Source organism: Rosa rugosa, chromosome 6 (genome assembly GCF_958449725.1).
Source record: "Rosa rugosa chromosome 6, drRosRugo1.1, whole genome shotgun sequence".
NCBI lineage: Eukaryota > Viridiplantae > Streptophyta > Magnoliopsida > Rosales > Rosaceae > Rosa > Rosa rugosa.
The window spans coordinates 37,922,088-37,939,080 of NC_084825.1; the positions used below are offsets into that span (position 1 = coordinate 37,922,088).

The 16,993-nt window shown below is 44.7% G+C and overlaps 2 protein-coding genes across 2 annotated transcripts; both read left to right on the top strand.

Moving 5' to 3' along the window:
* Positions 1-1,822: 1,822 nt before the first annotated feature.
* Positions 1,823-7,975, top strand: LOC133716728 (dynamin-related protein 3A-like). The gene is made up of 5 exons (XM_062143399.1): positions 1,823-1,917; positions 2,008-2,145; positions 2,333-2,419; positions 2,805-2,882; positions 7,970-7,975. Exons 2-5 carry the CDS (start codon positions 2,059-2,061, stop codon positions 7,973-7,975), a joined length of 258 nt encoding a protein of 85 aa, XP_061999383.1. The 5' UTR covers positions 1,823-1,917; positions 2,008-2,058.
* Positions 7,976-9,956: 1,981 nt separating this feature from the next.
* On the top strand, positions 9,957-15,688 carry LOC133716729 (uncharacterized). Its single transcript, XM_062143400.1, has 5 exons — positions 9,957-10,460; positions 14,198-14,311; positions 14,522-14,800; positions 14,900-15,390; positions 15,511-15,688. The coding sequence occupies exons 1-4, from the start codon at positions 9,957-9,959 to the stop codon at positions 15,377-15,379; spliced, it is 1,377 nt and encodes a 458-aa protein (XP_061999384.1). The 3' UTR covers positions 15,380-15,390; positions 15,511-15,688.
* Positions 15,689-16,993: the final 1,305 nt, after the last annotated feature.

Here is a 16,993-nt window from a genome sequence, read left to right on the forward strand (position 1 = left end):
TGTTTGGACCCAAAATGAGCATTTTGGCCTGATAAGGCACGTCTTGGAGAAATTGAGCCAATGTCAGTGGCTCAATCTATATATTGTCGACAAGTTCGAAATATATATTTAGAGGCTAAATAAAGCCTACTATGGAAGCATGGAAGCATGGAAACATGGAAACATGAAAAGTCAACTTTAGCACATTTTCCTACTTCGGCTAGGAGAAACCGAGCTAAACAAGGAAGGAGGGGCGGCAGACTAACCAAATGAAATCGAAATGAGCTAAAACTGTCCAGATTAAATCTAGACATCCCAAGGATCATTTCTTATGAAGAGTGCTAGAGATATTTTTGAGTGGAAGGCCTTCAAACAATCAGTCCAATCTTTTGCAGAAGCAAAACTGGAAAACTGGACCTGTAATTTGTTATGAAGAGGTCACGGTCAAAATAATCAGTCCAATCTTTTCGGCCCAACCACTATATGAAAAGCTCTGAAATTTGACCAGGGTGATCTACACTCATAGTGGAACATTTGTTATGAAGAGGTCACGGTCAAAATCGGAATGCTTGATGGAGATAAAATTGAAGGAATAAAGGAGCCGAAAGTGCTTCCTTATCTCCAAAATTCATCATTCATTATCTCCAATTATGCCTCCTTATCTCCTTATCTCCGAAATTCATCATTCTTTATCTCCAATTATGCTTCCTTATCTCCAAAATTCATCATTTCTGATCTCCAATTAATGCTCCACTATCATTTGTTTAATGCTAAACACTTTGGCATGGTAGCCTATAAATAGAGGTTACAATGAAACATAATAGACAACACAATTCACTCATCAATACATCTCTAAGATGATCTAAGTCTCTCTAGAGCAAACCTCTCTAAGAGCAACTCCTCTCCTTCTCTTTCTCTTACTGGTGATCACACTCCTAGTCCTAGTCTTCTCAGAAGCGGACTTTCAGTGCCACCAAACCCTCTGTCAACGTACTTCGGTCCTAGTCTCCTCGGGAGCCGACTATAGTATCGCGACCACAACGGTTACGGAACCAGCCAAGTAAGGGTAACGCCCTCGCAAACCAACCAAGCTAAAGTCACGCTTTAGCAAGTTCTCTCTACTTCCCGGTGATTTCGCTCTGCTTAACCTACAACGTTGAGTATCGACTTGGTGACACAAGACAAAGTCCTCCAGCACGAAGCACAAAGAATCCTGCGACGAGGTTGGTGCTCTCCTCGTCTACAGTCGCTCAAAAGAAGTCAGGTCAAGGGACACCCCCAACGACCGCACCCGAACGGTGTTGGCACTCCCGCGCAGAAAAGAGACTGTTGACCAGCTGCAGCAAAATTGGAGCCAAACAGAGCTTGCAGGTACTATGTTTTCTTATACATTTATATTTTTTATTGATGTGTAGAAATTTGGACATTGTCTGTTTACTACATACTTAAACGAAAAGGCCTGTGTCTTACTAAAAATTATAATCTGGTATTACATGTTCTCCAATATTTCTGCTTGATGTGAGGATGCTTTGAAATTTATTCTTGTTCAAGGCCCTCTTTCTGTACAAATTTAATATTACATAGATGCTATCATCTGATTGCCTACGAACTATCCATAATTGTAGGAAGTAGATCCCTGTGATGATGTAACTGATGATGATATTCGAACGGCCATTCAAAATGCATCTGGTGCAAAAAATGCTTTATTTGTGCCTGAGGTGAGTTGGGTGACTATAATGATGATGCCATATGGTGTTATACATTCCATTCCCTTGTTTAAAAGTTTTAAACCAGTAGCGGGGTTGCACGCAGTGGGTGATAAGCATTGTGTTTGATTGTTTTCAGGTCCCATTTTAAGTTTTAGTCAGAAGACAGATTGCACGCTTGTTAGACCCAAGCCTTCAGTGTCTTCGTTTTGTTTATGAGGAACTGGTTAAGGTGAGTTATAGATACATGTCTATGTGGTACTTTTAGAATTATACGTTTCCATGAATCAAGAAATGTTGATAACTGAAATTTTCTCTGCAGATTAGTCGCACTTGTGAGGTAACTGAGTTGCAAAGGTTTCCAGTATTGAGAATGCGTTTGGATGAAGTCATGGTAAACTTTTTGCGTGACGGTGCACAGCCTGCTGAGAGAATGATAGAAAATCTTATTGAGATGGAGGTATCTCTCTGTCAACCTTATAAACACTGTTATATGGGTATTCTTTGATCTATTGATCTTGTCATGAGAAGACAAATTGTGCTTTAGTTAGGACTGCTTTGTGTTTCCTATCAAATGATTGCTCAACAAGCACTTGCTCTGACGCTGATTTGGACCTATGCTGACTGATCTACTTTCTTTCATACAGGTAGATTATACAAACACTTCGCACCCAAATTTTTTAGGTGGGAACAGAGCTGCTGAGATTGCTATGCATGAGTTGAAATCACCACAGGTAAATGCTGCAACGCTAGTGCAAAAGAAATTTTATACATTTTATCAATCAGCTATATTTTGAATACGATGGGTGAATCCTGTCAATTTTTTTTGGATAGTTTAATTTTCTCTAACTCAAACTATGCTATTAGTTTTATCAAAGTAAGTCAATCTGATTTTGGAAATTCAGATCTGATCTGCTCTGATATCTTAGAGAAGGAAATTGTATACTCTATTTTATCATCTGTTGAGTGTGTTTATCGTCTTAGGGTTTATTCTGAGCCTCTTTGGACTTCATATCAATAGATTTTGAATAGCTATATCCTGTATTCTATTGCTTTCTTTGCATTTTATTCTGGAATGAGCAAGATCTCATAATATAAGAGTGTACCATTATACTTTAGATATCTCTGGGCATAACGGATGCTGAAGCCCAAACTTCTCGGGTGGCTCGGGCAAAGATTGGACAATTACCAAATCAGGTATGTAAATTGTTCAGTTGGTTAAAAGTATTGTAGGAAGGAAATTGGGCTGTTTGAAGTTTGATCACGGAGAAAAAAATAGAGTTAAAAATATAGGGAACAAAAAAAACCAGTAGTCTATAGGACAGAAGACTTCATCCCATACAATTGGAGGTGCTTGCTACTGGCGTGGGTCCATACCATATAAGAACTTCTCCTGACTCCTGTCCCATAAGCATGAGCTAGTAAACTGTTTAATAGAGGTAAAAGCCTGGGCCACAAAAGTAGTGCTAAAATGAATAAGTAGGCTGGGCACGGGCCAGCACGGGCCGAAATTGTGGCAATCCCGATCCCGGGCCCGGAATTATTAGTCGGGACGGGCCGGGACGGTTGAGGCCATTTTGAGAATTGATCCCGACAAGCCGGAACCCGATCGGTATCGGGCCGGGACCGGGCCCAATCCGCAACAGGCCCGAAAAAAAAAAAATACAGGTTATCTGAGTTTGCAATTTGGTAAAATTTCCCAATTTGCATTTTTATTTTCCATTATTTCAACACTACATTCAAATGATCATTTCAAAGAGAACAAGTAAGATTGCAATTCCCTACAACACTTTATTATTTCATAATCCAACAAGCTGATCTTATTGACTTATTCAATAAAAGCTAAAAGCCTAAAAGGCTAAAAGTGATGGAAAAAAAAGACCAAATCTGCATAGTGCATATTGCATATTGCATAGTTCCACACTTGCAAATTGCAATTGCATACCAAACTGTCAAAGTACCAAACCTGCAAGCTGCAGCTAAAAGCCTAAAAGCTAAACAAGAAGAAAAACATGACCAAATCTGCATAGTGCTTAGTTGCATACCAAATTACCAATGTACAAAACCTATAAGGCTGCAGCTAAAAGCTAACGTGCTAAACAAGAAGAAAAAATGACCAAATGTCCAAATCTGCATATTGCAATATTGCATACTAAATGGTAGGGCTGGCATTTTGGGCCGAAGCAACCGAACCAGCCGATTTTCGAACCGGCCCGAACCGATTTGGGCCGAAATCTCGGCCTACCGACTTCCGGCTCGGCTCAGCCGTACCGTATGGCTCCCTTCGGCTCGGCTACGGTATGGTATATGGCATATTGTCGGTATACCGTACAGACCGAGTATACGCCATACCGGATACATAATGTATATATACACAATATATATACAAAATGATTTGTCAAAGGCGGGACTCGAACCCCTTTCCCCTCATACAGAGACTCTGATCCCAACCACTGGACCACGAGTTGCTCTCATTACTATATGTACATATTTTATATTTATTAGTGTCTTACACAATATATATATAAAATGAAAATTGGTTGTAGGCGCGACTCGAACTCCTCTTCTCATAGACAGAGATTCTAATCTCAACCACTACACTACGAGTTGCTGTCAGCATATTGTCTACAAATTTTATATTTATTAGTTTCTTAAGCGATAGAAGTAAAAAACCAAAATGAAAAGCTAAAACCCATCGTTCCAGCATTGTCTTCTCTCTCATTCCAGAATTTCTTTCTAGAAACAATCAACAATTCCAAAATCACACAAGCAACCATTTCAACTCTTACAAATAAATCAAAACCTCAAAAACCCAAATCACCAAAATCCCGTTTTCACCATGGGATTGTTAGTTCTTCGATCTGTATATTTTTTTTGTTCCTTCACTGGCGTTATACTCGATGACGGAGCTGGGTGAGAGTGGTGGGGATCGGCGTCGAAGTAACGACGCTAGGCTTGGAGCGTGAGCCTCAACAGCCTCTGCTAATTCGATGGAGGAAGAACATGCCCTCTCAATTCTTCTCCTTCTTCTTTGTCTTCCCTGTTTTTTTCATCGTCTTCTCTAACAGATCTGCAAGCCATCTTTTTCTCAATTCATGGAGTTTGCTTGTAATTACCGGTTACCTACTGATACCAAACCGAGATTTTCGGTTACCGACTTGTCGGTATACCGATTATTCGGATCGGTGGCGGTTTGAAAATGTTGATACCGATGGAGGTCGGTTCGGCAACGGTTTGGGGAAAAATGGATCGGTTTAGTACCGAATCCAGCCCTACTAAATGGGCAAATTACCAAACCTGCATAAGTGCATACCAAACATTCAAACAAGACCAAATCTGCATAATCCAATATCCATTACAGTCCACACAACTAAACACTTCAATTCCAATTGTAAAAAATTAAGTTCTTAAACACTTAAGCCATAACTGCATAATCCATTACAATCCACACAACTAAACACTTCAATTCCAAATTGTAAAAAATTAAGTTCTTAAACACTTAAGCCATTACTGATAATGTGCACAGAACCAAATGAAATCTTCAAACTTCAAAGTTCAAACATCTATCACATTACCAGCTTTCCCTTGCCTTTTGCTCTTGGAATTGGAGCTGGACACACATTGATTTTGCTAGATGCAGTGCTTTCATGGTCTGCAAAAAAAAAAAAAAAAAAAAAAAAGAGTGATGTAAAATGTAAATGCCTATGCACTGAAAATACTGAAAACAGTCAAAAGACATGTAAAAACTAAAAACTAAAAAGTGAATACCTTTCTCAACTTCTTCATAAAACTCAAGGTTTTCAATTGAGCAATCATCAACAACCTCTGCAATATCATCACCTAGCAACCAGTTCTGCATGCAAATCAGTCCCTCCACTGTTTTAGGAGTTAATGAGCTCCTAAAACAGTTGTTAATGCTCAAAGTCCAGCGGTAGCCGAACTTTCGTTTAACACGGGTCCGATGGGCGGACCGCTACTCTGTAGACTTGGTGATCTTCGCTAGCTGTCAAATGAAGGACAGGGCGTCAGAGGGAGACCGCGTTGGGCGGTCTTCACTTCTCTGATGCCTAAGTCAGTCAATGCATATAGGCAGCATAACAATAAATGAGTAGTAATTGCGTAATTAATGAGGAGAGAGGAGAGAACCTTTTATAGGTGAGGAGAAGGCTGATCTTCTCCTTGTTTTTGATGTGGGACTGATGTGCTTTAGTTCCCAGCGTGCAGAGCTTCTGATGCCATCTTGGCACGGCGTGTCGGCGGTAATCTGGGGGTGATCCGAGGCTCAGGCGGTAGCCTGCCTGGCTGTGTATCCGTAGGCTATTCCCTTGGCGGGAATAAGTACCTCTGGCGGTACAATAAGCGTAGCCCAATATAGCTAATTATGCTTGTAATGTACATGTGTGTACAAGTCCCCCAAGTACCCAGTCAAGGAGGGCAATCTTGGTTGGGGAGTTGTTCAACGGTTTTGAAGCGTTATCTTCCGCTAGACTTGCAACAGCATAATTAGCGTCAGTGCGTTGTCAACCATGGATTTACTGAGCAAAACGCTTTATACCCTTTCGGGTGGGCCCCTGCTAGGCCCCCCAGGGAGTCCCCCACTCCCCGGCGAAGATGGACCTCCGGATGGTCGGTAAATTGTTTGTTGAGGGGGAGCTGCGCGGAGCAGAGGTTGTTGGGTAGTGAGCCCAATCTTTAGTACCCAAGTGACGGGGGTCAACGTGCCTGATCAGGGCCGTCGTAGACTGTTGACAAGTCCCCGTGTCTTTTAGGGACGATCTGACCGTAACGCCGCGTGGCGGTCATTGTCAGAGTGAGGCGTAGCCTCGGGATCCGCCGCTGGCGGAAGTCCCCCCGCTGATTGCAGCAGGAAGCATCGTCGCGGAGACGTGCATGGTGGTACCTTACTGAGCAGCATTTGTGCTCCGCAAAGTTCGTATCTTGCCAGATGGAAGGGAGTTCCGCTAGAGATATCTGTAGCGGAAGGTGCTCCGTTTGCAGGGTAAAGTGAGAAGCTTCGCTGGCGGAGTTTCACTAGCGGATACTTCGTCACCGGGAAGATGATAAGTGGGAAGTTCCGCTAGCGGAGTTTCGCTTAGCGGAGACTTCGTCACTTGGAAGGTGACAAGTGGGAAGTTTCGCTTAGCGGAGACTTCGCCACTTGGAAGGTGATAAGTGGGAAGTTCCGCTAGGGGAGTTTCGCTTAGCGGAGACTTCGTCACTTGGAAGGTGACAAGTGGGAAGTTCCGCTAGCGGAGTTTCGCTTAGCGGAGACTTCGTCACTTGGAAGGTGACAAGTGGGAAGTTCCGCTAGCGGAGTTTCACTTAGCGGAGACTTCGTCACTTGGAAGATTTCAAGTGTGAAGTTCCGCTAGCGGAGTTTTGCTTAGCGGAGACTTCGTCACTTGGAAGCTGACAAGTGGGAAGTTTCGCTTAGCGGAGACTTCGTCACTTGGAAGGTGACAAGTGGGAAGTTCCGCTAGTGGAGTTTCGCTTAGTGGAAACTTCGTCACTTGGAAGATTTCAAGTGTAAAGTTCCGCTAGCGGAGTTTTGCTTAGCGGACACTTCGTCACTTGGAAGGTTTCTTCAGGTGGTTACTTCCATTAGACGCTTCGTCTGCTGGTGGTGGACACGTGGCCAACTCCCAGAGGGTTAGCGTCTGGAGGCGTGTCTCCTACGTCTGGCCGTCTTCTCGCCATTAATGCGAGTAATTATGGATTTCGTAACCGATGCGACGCCTCGGTTAATCCGGAGAGTAAGTGGAAACGTGGGGCACGTGTACGGCTGGTGTTCGGTGTCGTTTTTCAGTGGACGGTTGAGAATCCTTTGATGTTGACATAAAATGGGGGGAACATGGCGAGATTTGACACTTTGCCAAAGCTTCAAACCCTACTGTCGTCTTCAAGCCTTGTTCGTCTGAGACTGAAGGAGGCTGCTGGGATTGGAGTTATCGTACCAAAGAAGACGAAGATTTCTCTTATCGAAGATTACTGCTTGCCATCACACCGAAGTTTTCGCCTTTGAGGTTGGTATCTTGACTCTCTTTCCTGTTTCATTGGTTCTGTTGATTTCTGGGTTTTGTTGATTCTGTGTTTGGGGCGTTATTTGTTCTTGTCTGGTGTGCTTTGAGGGTGTAAAGTGAGATTTGGGTGTGGGTTATTGTGTTTGGCAGAGGGTTTGTGTTTAGGGATTTGCTAGATGGTCGAATCTGGGTTGAGTGTGGTTGTTCTTGTTTTGGCTTTTTCTGAGTAATTGTTCTTGATGTTCTTGGTTATAACTGATATAGGCTTAGGCTAGATCTTGTTTGAGCTAACTTATTTGGGTTTTAGGGTTTGGGATGGCTAACTTCATAGAGATTTCGAGCAGTGAGGATTCCGGGTCTGACGTGTCCCTCGGCGTGGCGGATAGAATATTTATTGACTCGTTGAGTCCGTCTGCCCATGCAGGAACCTCACTGCCAGAACCGCTAGAGGTTGAGCCGCTACAAACCATACCTTGGGAAGTAGCCATGGGTCGTGTCTCGCGTCCTGAGAGTTCTAGCGCAGGGGAGGCCGCCGCTGCCAAAAATAGGCGTGACGAGCGGCTAGCGAGTAACAGTGCCGCCAATGGTTCCGCTGACGGGGGAGATGTGGCGGGAGAGAATGCCGAGTCAGCGTGGGTTCTTCCCGACGATACCTATGTTGACGAGGTAGGAGGGCGGTTGAACGCCGCCGTCGTCAATCGGTTGAAAGGGATGTACCGGTTGCCAGGCGTGGTAAAGCTGCGTCCGCCGACGGTGGACGAGAAGGCCTCGATGCTTCTAGAGGGGTTTGCCGCCGTGCATGAGGCGATATTCCGCCAAGGAGTGACACTCCCGCTGGTGCCAAACCTTCAAATTCTGGTGTGCGAGTTTGGCCTTGCTTTTGGGCAAATTTGTCCCAACATGTGGCGGTTAATGCTGGCGCTGAACTCACTATGGCGGCTGTCTGGTTGTGAGGGACCAACCGTGGCGGAAGTGCTGCACTTCTACGAGCTGGTGTATGTGAAGCGCCAAGGCTGCAGGGGGCAGGTGAATTTGAGTCGCCGCCCGGGGGCGCCGAAGCTGATCGAGAATCTGAGGGACTCCATGTCCTACTGGCGGGGGACCTTCTGTGTTGCCACGACAGGGTGGGAATACCAAGCTGGGTCCAACGAGGGGGAGCCGACGTTTAGGATTAAGTCGAAATTTCAGCCTATTCGAGGTTGTTTGTCGGTCTCCGCTGAACATAACTGGCGGTTTCTCTTGCCCATATTCTTGTACTCTTCTAACAATTACAATTTTTGTTTGTGCAGCGGGCTTGCGCTACAACCTGATGCGTGAAGAAGAGTGTCGCGTGGCTCGTATCAGAGGTTGCTGGCGGAATCGCAACCTGCTGGACTTTCGCCTTCTTACCGGTTGGGAGTTGTTGGTCGACCAACGACTGACTCGTGCCGTTGGTAAGAAATCTCCGCCACACTGTATCCTCAATCAGACTGTCTCAGGCTAACCGGTTGTTTTTTTTTTTTTTTGGTTTTTTTTTTTAGAAACGCCGCCGGGTAACACGCGAAGCCGCGACGCCTTTGCCAAAGCCATGGATCGTGCGGAGATTGATAATTTCTTGGAGATGATGTATGCATCCGGGCTGGCGGCTCAGCAGACGGTCGTGAACCCGGAAACACTGGAGTTGAGCCAGTCCGAGGTTCCAGTGGCGCTACCTATGCCGCATCACTCCCACCTTGGTGATGACGGCCTGCCCGTTGCCCAAGCTGGGGGCAACGTGGCCGGCGGGAAAAAGGGGTCTACTACCGTCGCGCCACAGAAAGAGAGGGAGCCCGCCAACCGTCGTGGGCCTCAGAGGGAGAGAGTGGTGCAGCCAGTGGGGACCGGCACCGCCGCTGGGATGGAGCAGCCGGCAAGGGAGTCGAGGCCTGGTACTGCTGGAAGCACACGGGTGCTTCAGCGAAGGCGTCGCCAAAACGACTCCGCTGAAGAGGAAGAGGGGGACGATGTGGGGACCATCGGGGCCCGCCAACAGAAGAGGGCGCGACAAGGTCCGCCCAAGGCTCCCGTGGTCGGGGAGAGAGAGACCCCCGCGAGCGACTTGGATTCGTTCGCCGCGTACGCAGAGTTCATGACCGACAGTGAGCGGGAATTCCTTTACCATCTCTGCGAGCGGCTAGGGTTTGGCGGCCTAGCGGGGATTTCGCACCCAACGGCTATTGACCAGTCGCCCTTCAGCTCGGCGTTCGGTCACTTGTCTGTTGGGCTGAACGAAATGTTCCTGGCGACGTCGAAGCAGCCCCGGGCTGAGCAGGAACTCAGGGAGGAGATCCAGGGTCTTGAGAGAGAGTTGGCGGAGGCGAGGGATAGGCTGGCGGAGGTGGAACGACGCCTGACAAAGGCGGACTGCGATGCTGCAGATGCCCGCGGTAAGCTGGCGGTGGCCATCAAGCGGGATTTGGAGCAAAATGCTCGGGTCGCCCAGCTGGAGCGAGACTTGTACCTGCTGCAGGAGCGGGTGACCGCCAAGGATAAGAAGCTTGATATTCTGCAGCGGGAGTCCACCGCCAGACTAACCGAGGTGAAGAAGCTGGAGGGTGAGGTTGCTCGCCTGAGAGCTGAAGGGGACCACGCCGCAGCCGCCGCTGTTGATGCATTCAAACAGTCGGCGGATTACAAGAATGCGATGAATGAGGCGGCGAAGGCTGGGGCCCTAGCCAATGTAGAGATGCTGAAAAAGAAGGGCGCTATTGACTGGGTGAAGGCGTCCCAGCCCGAGGTGCCGTTGGCTCAGAAAACTCCGCCAGCGTAGAATGTCCCGCCGGCGAAGAGTATGGTCTCTGCCCAAGCTGAAGGTGCTCGCTCGGGGAGCGGAGAGAGTGGCTCTCGACCGGCGGGTGACTCCCAGCGGACTCCTCCTCCTACCTAGTCGGAGGTGTCCCGTGCTGGTTTCTTGGCGGCTCACACTCGGGCGGACGACACAATAGAGACTCCAAGTCCAACTGCCCGAGGGTCTGACCAAACAAGCCGCGCATATCCGCCGCCGCACGCCGAAGGTGAAGAAGCTGAAGCCAACCCATGAGAGTTGTTCAACCCCCCTTTTTGTAGCCGCTGAGGCGTAAAATTTTTGTAATGAACATTTTTGGGTGGGTAGTCCCAACCCCTTATATGGAATGAAACTTTGAAATTTCGTGTTTGCCATAATATGCTTGTACCGCTAGAGTTTTGACTTAGAGTTTTCTTTTGCAAATCAATGAAACATTAAAGGAATTAAGATTGGTCCAAGTGCACAATGTAGCGGACGTGGTCTGCTGACGATTGCTGGCGTTGCCAGTTGCCCTCTGTGCTAGACTTGGTAACAATGGTTTGAATAATTCCTCGTTTCATTGATAGCTGACTGATCAGCGTTTACAAAAGAGGGGTAGTACCCGTTGGGTAGCTTCCCTTAGCTAAATATTGAACAAAAATTTAGCTAAGTCAAGATGCTCGTAGGTAGCGGCATGACTATTTGTAGTAATACCGAAGGTGTTCAGTATTCCAAGGGTGGGTCGTTGTGACGTCATCCTTGTCCATTAAGTAGAAGGTGCCTGGGCTAACGACTTCCACAATTTTGTATGGACCTTCCCAAGTTGGGCGGAGCTTTGTTGGCGGTGGAATTACTTCCTTCATTACCCAGTCCCCCAGTTGGAGGTTCCGGGCTTTGACTCTGGTGTTGTAGAAGCGTGATACCCGCTGCTTGTTTTGCAGGTTGTGCAGATGGGCCTTGTGCCGTCTTTCTTCTAGGAGGTCCTTGTCAAGGTTGACGCCGTCATTGTTGGTCTCGGGGCTGTAGCCTTCGACCCTAGCGGTAGGTTGAGTTACCTCGACCGGTAGTACAGCCTCAGTTCCGAACATCATACAGAAGGGAGTTTCGCCAGTGGCGGTAGTTGGGGTTGTCCTGATGGCCCATAGAACTTCTGGAAGCTTCTCCGCCCACAAACCCTTGGCGGAGTCGAGTTTCTTTTTTAGCAGCTTCTTGATTATCTTGTTTGCTGCTTCCACCTGGCCGTTGGTTTGGGGGTGGGCGACAGATGCAAAACTCATTTTGGTGCCAAGATTGGCGGTGAAAGAGATGAGTTCCTTGTTGTTGAACTGTGTGCCATTGTCTGTAATGATTGTATGTGGGACACCATAGCGGCAGTAGATGTTCTTCCAGAGGAAGTGAATTACCTTGGCGGTAGTTATTGCCGTCAGTGGCTCTGCCTCTACCCACTTGCTGTTGTAGTCGATGGCAACAATGATGTACTTGAACTGGCCTTTGGCGGTTTGGAATTTTCCCATCAAGTCGAGGCCCCACGTAGAGTGAACCCATGGGCCGATGATGATTGACAGCGGCTCTGCCGGCGCATGTGGGAGATCAGCAAATTGTTGCCACTTGTGGCAAGATCTTGATATCCGTCGGGCGTCATCACCGAGTATGGGCCAGAAGTAGCCCTGTCGCATTGTGCGATTGGCCAAGGATCTAGCGCCTGAGTGGTTTCCGCATTCTCCGCCGTGTATCCTTGCCAGCACGACCTTGCCCTCTTCTGGGGTTAAACAGCAGAGGTTGGGGTGGGTGAATCCCTGGCGGTAAAGCTTGCCATTCTGGATGTTGTAGCGGGTTGCTCTCCGCTGAAGCTGTCGTGCCTTCACTACCAGAAAATTGATCATTTACGGCGCACATTTTACGGCGTGCATTCAATGTGCGCCGTAAATGAGTATCAATTACGGCACACTTCTATGTGGGCCGTAAATGATGTATGAATTAGTTCATTTACGGCATGCTTTTGGAATACGCTGTAAATATCTCTTTTCATTCACGGCTTGCACAATATGCAGGCCTTAAATGAGTAATCTAGAGTCTTTTACGACGTGTTTGTGAAAACGCCGTAAAAGAGTTCGTGAATTTTGCGATTAGCGCGAAATTTTTTAGCTTTTCCCTCCTTCCAGTTTTCCCAACTTTCCCAAATGCTAACTCGATAAGCGAACATGTTTCTTAAAAAAAGAAAAAGAAAAAGAACTGAGATAAGAGAAAAGGCAAGAACGAGCGGCGGAAGACGGTTTGCTCCTAATCTACATTGAAGAGTTGAAGAGCGGCCGGATCTACAAGATTGCAGAAGAATCGAACTTGCTCAAGACGATTGCACCGCTATCCACCACTAGATCTAGAAAAGTTCCCAACAAGATTGCACAATTTCAAGAATGCCCACCGCTTATTTCTGGGTATGATTCCTATATGTTCTTCCTAGCAATAATTGGAAATTTTTGTTCTCTATTGTTTGATTTTGTTGAAATCTTAAACGACGCTCTCAAAGCTCAAACTGACAACCAACTCAAGAAGTCCCTCTTTGAACAACGGAGGTCCTCTTCTCGAAAATTCATTTTCATTCGCTCTATAGTATGTATGCCCATTTAGTTTTCATTTTGATTTGTTTTTGTTTTCAATGGTTAGGCGGTTGATTCAAGCAATTGATGAGATGACCCTCTGCAGCCGTGGCTTGAGTGAGTACCACACTACTTAATTTGTACTCTCCTTTGAAATCTAGTGGTTTGGTTCAAATTACGTTGTTTAATTTCTCAATTTTAACTATTGCAATCAAAAGATCCCGTACTTTTGTTATTAGTACTGATTTTGCATTTATAGATTTTTCTGTATTCCATTTGAAGAGATTGACTTGAAATCTCGGTATTCTTTTACTAATATATATGTAGCTTAAATTGCTTGATTGAACTATTGCTGCTCATTTATACCTAGCTTTGAAGTAAATGACTCATTGTGTGTAGTTTGCAAACCGTTTCAAATGTACAGCATCTAGCTACATCAAACAGATATATGTAATCTTTCATAGTTTTTTCAGCACAAAAGAAAATTCTTTTTTTTGAAACAGTTTCGATCATCCAAATGGAACCTTATGTTTTCCTCCAACTCTCTCTCTCTCTCTCTCTCTCTGAAAGGTGTATCAAGATAAGTTCGATCGTAGTTGGGAAATTCGGAGGTTGATATCCTACAATATTTACAATTCGTGGCCTTTCTTTTTGATCTAGAGGTAAAGAAAGATTTCTGTACCTTTGAATTCTCTCTCTTCCTTTCTTGAATTTTTAATATTTCTTTTGTGTTTGGGGACTGCAGATTGTATAGGATGGAGTTTCTCCAGTGAGAGTACTTATCTTAGAATGAATATATGTGTATTGCTATGTTGCATTTATCTTAGACTAGTCTAAGAGTGAATATATGTGTATGGAAATATGCACTTGCTTTCAAAGGCCAGATTGTTTGTGCCACCATATTGATATAAGCTTGTCTTTCTTTCCAAATACCCATTTGGCAACAGGTCATGTATATGGCAGCTAGCTCTTTAATTAGTATATTCTCACTATAGCCAATTGCAGGTTCTGTTTATATCCTTGTCCTATAGTGATCAATTTGTTTGATCAATTTGTTGAGGTCATAATATCAAAATAACAGTCATAATTAATATGTGCTTACTTATTCCATAGAAGCAACAAAGTGAAACGCCGGATGCAATATCAAGGTCTGATGTTTGGCTTCGTGCCTATGAAGCAAAGCAGAAGAAGGGGTCAATTGAGGAAGCTGTGGATTCAGAAATAGTGGTAACAAGCATCTATAGTAAAATGTTTTTGTTCAAAGTATATAATATATATATGTACTATTCTTACATTATTACCTCCCTGCTCAATTTTGTCTTAGCCTTTGAATTACATAAATATTCTCAGCACTGATCTTGCTATATATTTGTTCATAGATCATGTGATGAAAACTTTGTGCTTATGTATTTAGTTATGTATTCTTTATATATGTAGAAACAAGTGAAAAAGTACAAGGAAGAAGAAGAAACAGTTTCTGGACTGTCTTCTATAAAGAATGATGTTGTTGCAAAAGTGCTTGGTCCAGATCCACGAGGACGAGTAAGAGGGTATGGGTTCGGTGCACTACCTTCAAAAGTCAATGCTCAATCACATGTAAGTAATAAAGTCACAATGTTAGAGAATGCTCTTGCTGCTCAAACACAAGTGGTAGACAAATTGCAAGAGATGGTGAGAGGCCTTTGTGCTCGGCTAGACCAAGGAGGAAATAACAATGTAAGTTTTGACTTGCATTAGTCTCAGTACATATCTTACCTCTTTTTGACACATTTAATTAGACTATTGACTGCCTTTTTTTTTTTTTTTTCACTAAAGGAACACACTATTGCACAACAATCTGCTACTGAGATTGGAAATAGAAAACGTAAAGAAAATCCAAGTGTTACAAATACTGGTAGTAATATAGCACAGAGCAAACAGAAAGATGCAAGTGTTAGAAGTTCTTATAATGAGACAGAAAATGGCAGCCCAATGCATCAAAGTTTTAATGGAAAGAAACAACTTTCTGGACAAGTTAACCCAAAAATAGTCCACAAGACAGATTTGGGGAAACAAGTGCAGTTGTTAAGTTGGTTTGCTAAAGAAGAAGTAGTTGTTGCATGTGCTAGCATTATATCAAAAGATCCACAAGTTGAGGTGCATCATGTTCCTCTTGGCCATGATTGTTGGAAAGTATCGGTGCATGAAGTTTTTCATGATATAGCCTTGTATCGCCCAACAAGAGAGTTTAGTAAACTGTATGCATCCATAGGAAGTATGATTGCATGGCCTATCAAGTACATCAAAGTGAATTAGGCATTTTGGAGGTAATTGCTTCTATTTGCTTATGATGCATGAATTGTTGAATTAGAACTTTAGCTTCATGTGTTTTCCTTGAATGAAAATTAGATTTCATTGCTCTCTTTGTGTTTGTTTTGGTTATGCAGGTAAAAGTTGGCATCAAACATAATATGAAGATGTTCAAAAGGCCACAGCATGGATCACTATAGATTTATCTTTTGCAATTAACAAAGACAATTCTAATCTAAGGTGGTCTCTAATAATCTAGAATATTTTATATTTTAGCATGGTGATGATAGACTGTTGGTTTAATTAAGTTGTTTTTATACAGTACTAGTGTTGCATATTCATTTATATTTGGTAATGTGATACTTGCAGTTTGTTATCTCTCTTTTTATCTCAATAAATTGTATAGATTTATTTAGATTTTGAAATGGTATCACAAAATTTACAGGAAAAAAAAATCGGTGCAAATATTACACGCCGTAAATATATCATACGACCACATTTACAGCGTGCTTGTTAATCAATCACGGCGTGCTTCTGATATCAATTATCAATTACGGCGTGCTTTTGAAATCAATTACGGCGTGCTTTCTTATTTCAAAATTGAAATAAAAATCTCTAAAACCCTTTTACGGCGCTCATTTTTGTCTTTTACAGCGTGCTTCTGAGATCAATCACGGCATGCTTTTGAGATCAATTACGGCGCACATATTTCGTCATTTACGGCGTGCTTTTATATTTCAAAATCAAAATTAAGAAATCTAAAACCCTTTTACGGCGCTCTTTTATGTCTTTCACGGCGTGCTGGGGGGGTCTTTTACAGCTTTCTCAAAAAACGCCGTAAAAGAATTTTGTCTTTTACGGCATGGCCATTTACGGCGCGTTTTTGTGTGCCTTAAATTGTCTTTTACGGCGCTCTTTGTGGGCCATAAAAGACCATTTTTCTGGTAGTGCTTGACCTTGTCCTCTGGCAATGTCCCGTTGTGCTTGTATTCGACAATCTCGTCCATCCAGCTGGGATTGACCTCAATGTTGAAGATCTCCGCCAGGGTTTTTGTGATCCTTGGTTTATCAAGACATTCAACTCTTGTGTCCGCCGGACTCTGATGTGGCTGGGCGGTTGCCAGTCTCGCCAGTGAATCAGCTTTGGCGTTCTTTTCCCTGGTGTGAAACTTATATTTTTTGAGCAGTGTCTTTACGTACCCCAAATATGCCGCTAACTGTTGGTCCTTGGCTTGGAAGCTGTCGTTGACCTGATTAACGACTAATTGAGAGTCGCTGAAGATGTTGACGCTGTCAGCACCTGAGTCAATGGCGAGGAGTAGGCTGGCAATGAGCGCCTCATATTCTGCCATGTTGTTTGAAGCTTTGAAGTTGAATTTCAACGCGTACTCCGCGTACAGCCCCCCGGGTCCTGTTAAGATGACTCCGGCGCCGCTGGCCTTGGCACTGGCGGAGCCGTCTACATGCAGGTTCCAGTCTAACTGCTGGGGAGGTGGCTCTTCAGCGGTTACCATCTCCGTTCCGGGCTCTGCCTCCCTGCCTGGTTCGAGTTGGCACTCGGTGAGTTCAGCAATAAAGTCCGCCAGTGCCTGGCCCTTCATGGCGGTTCTTGGCTTGTAC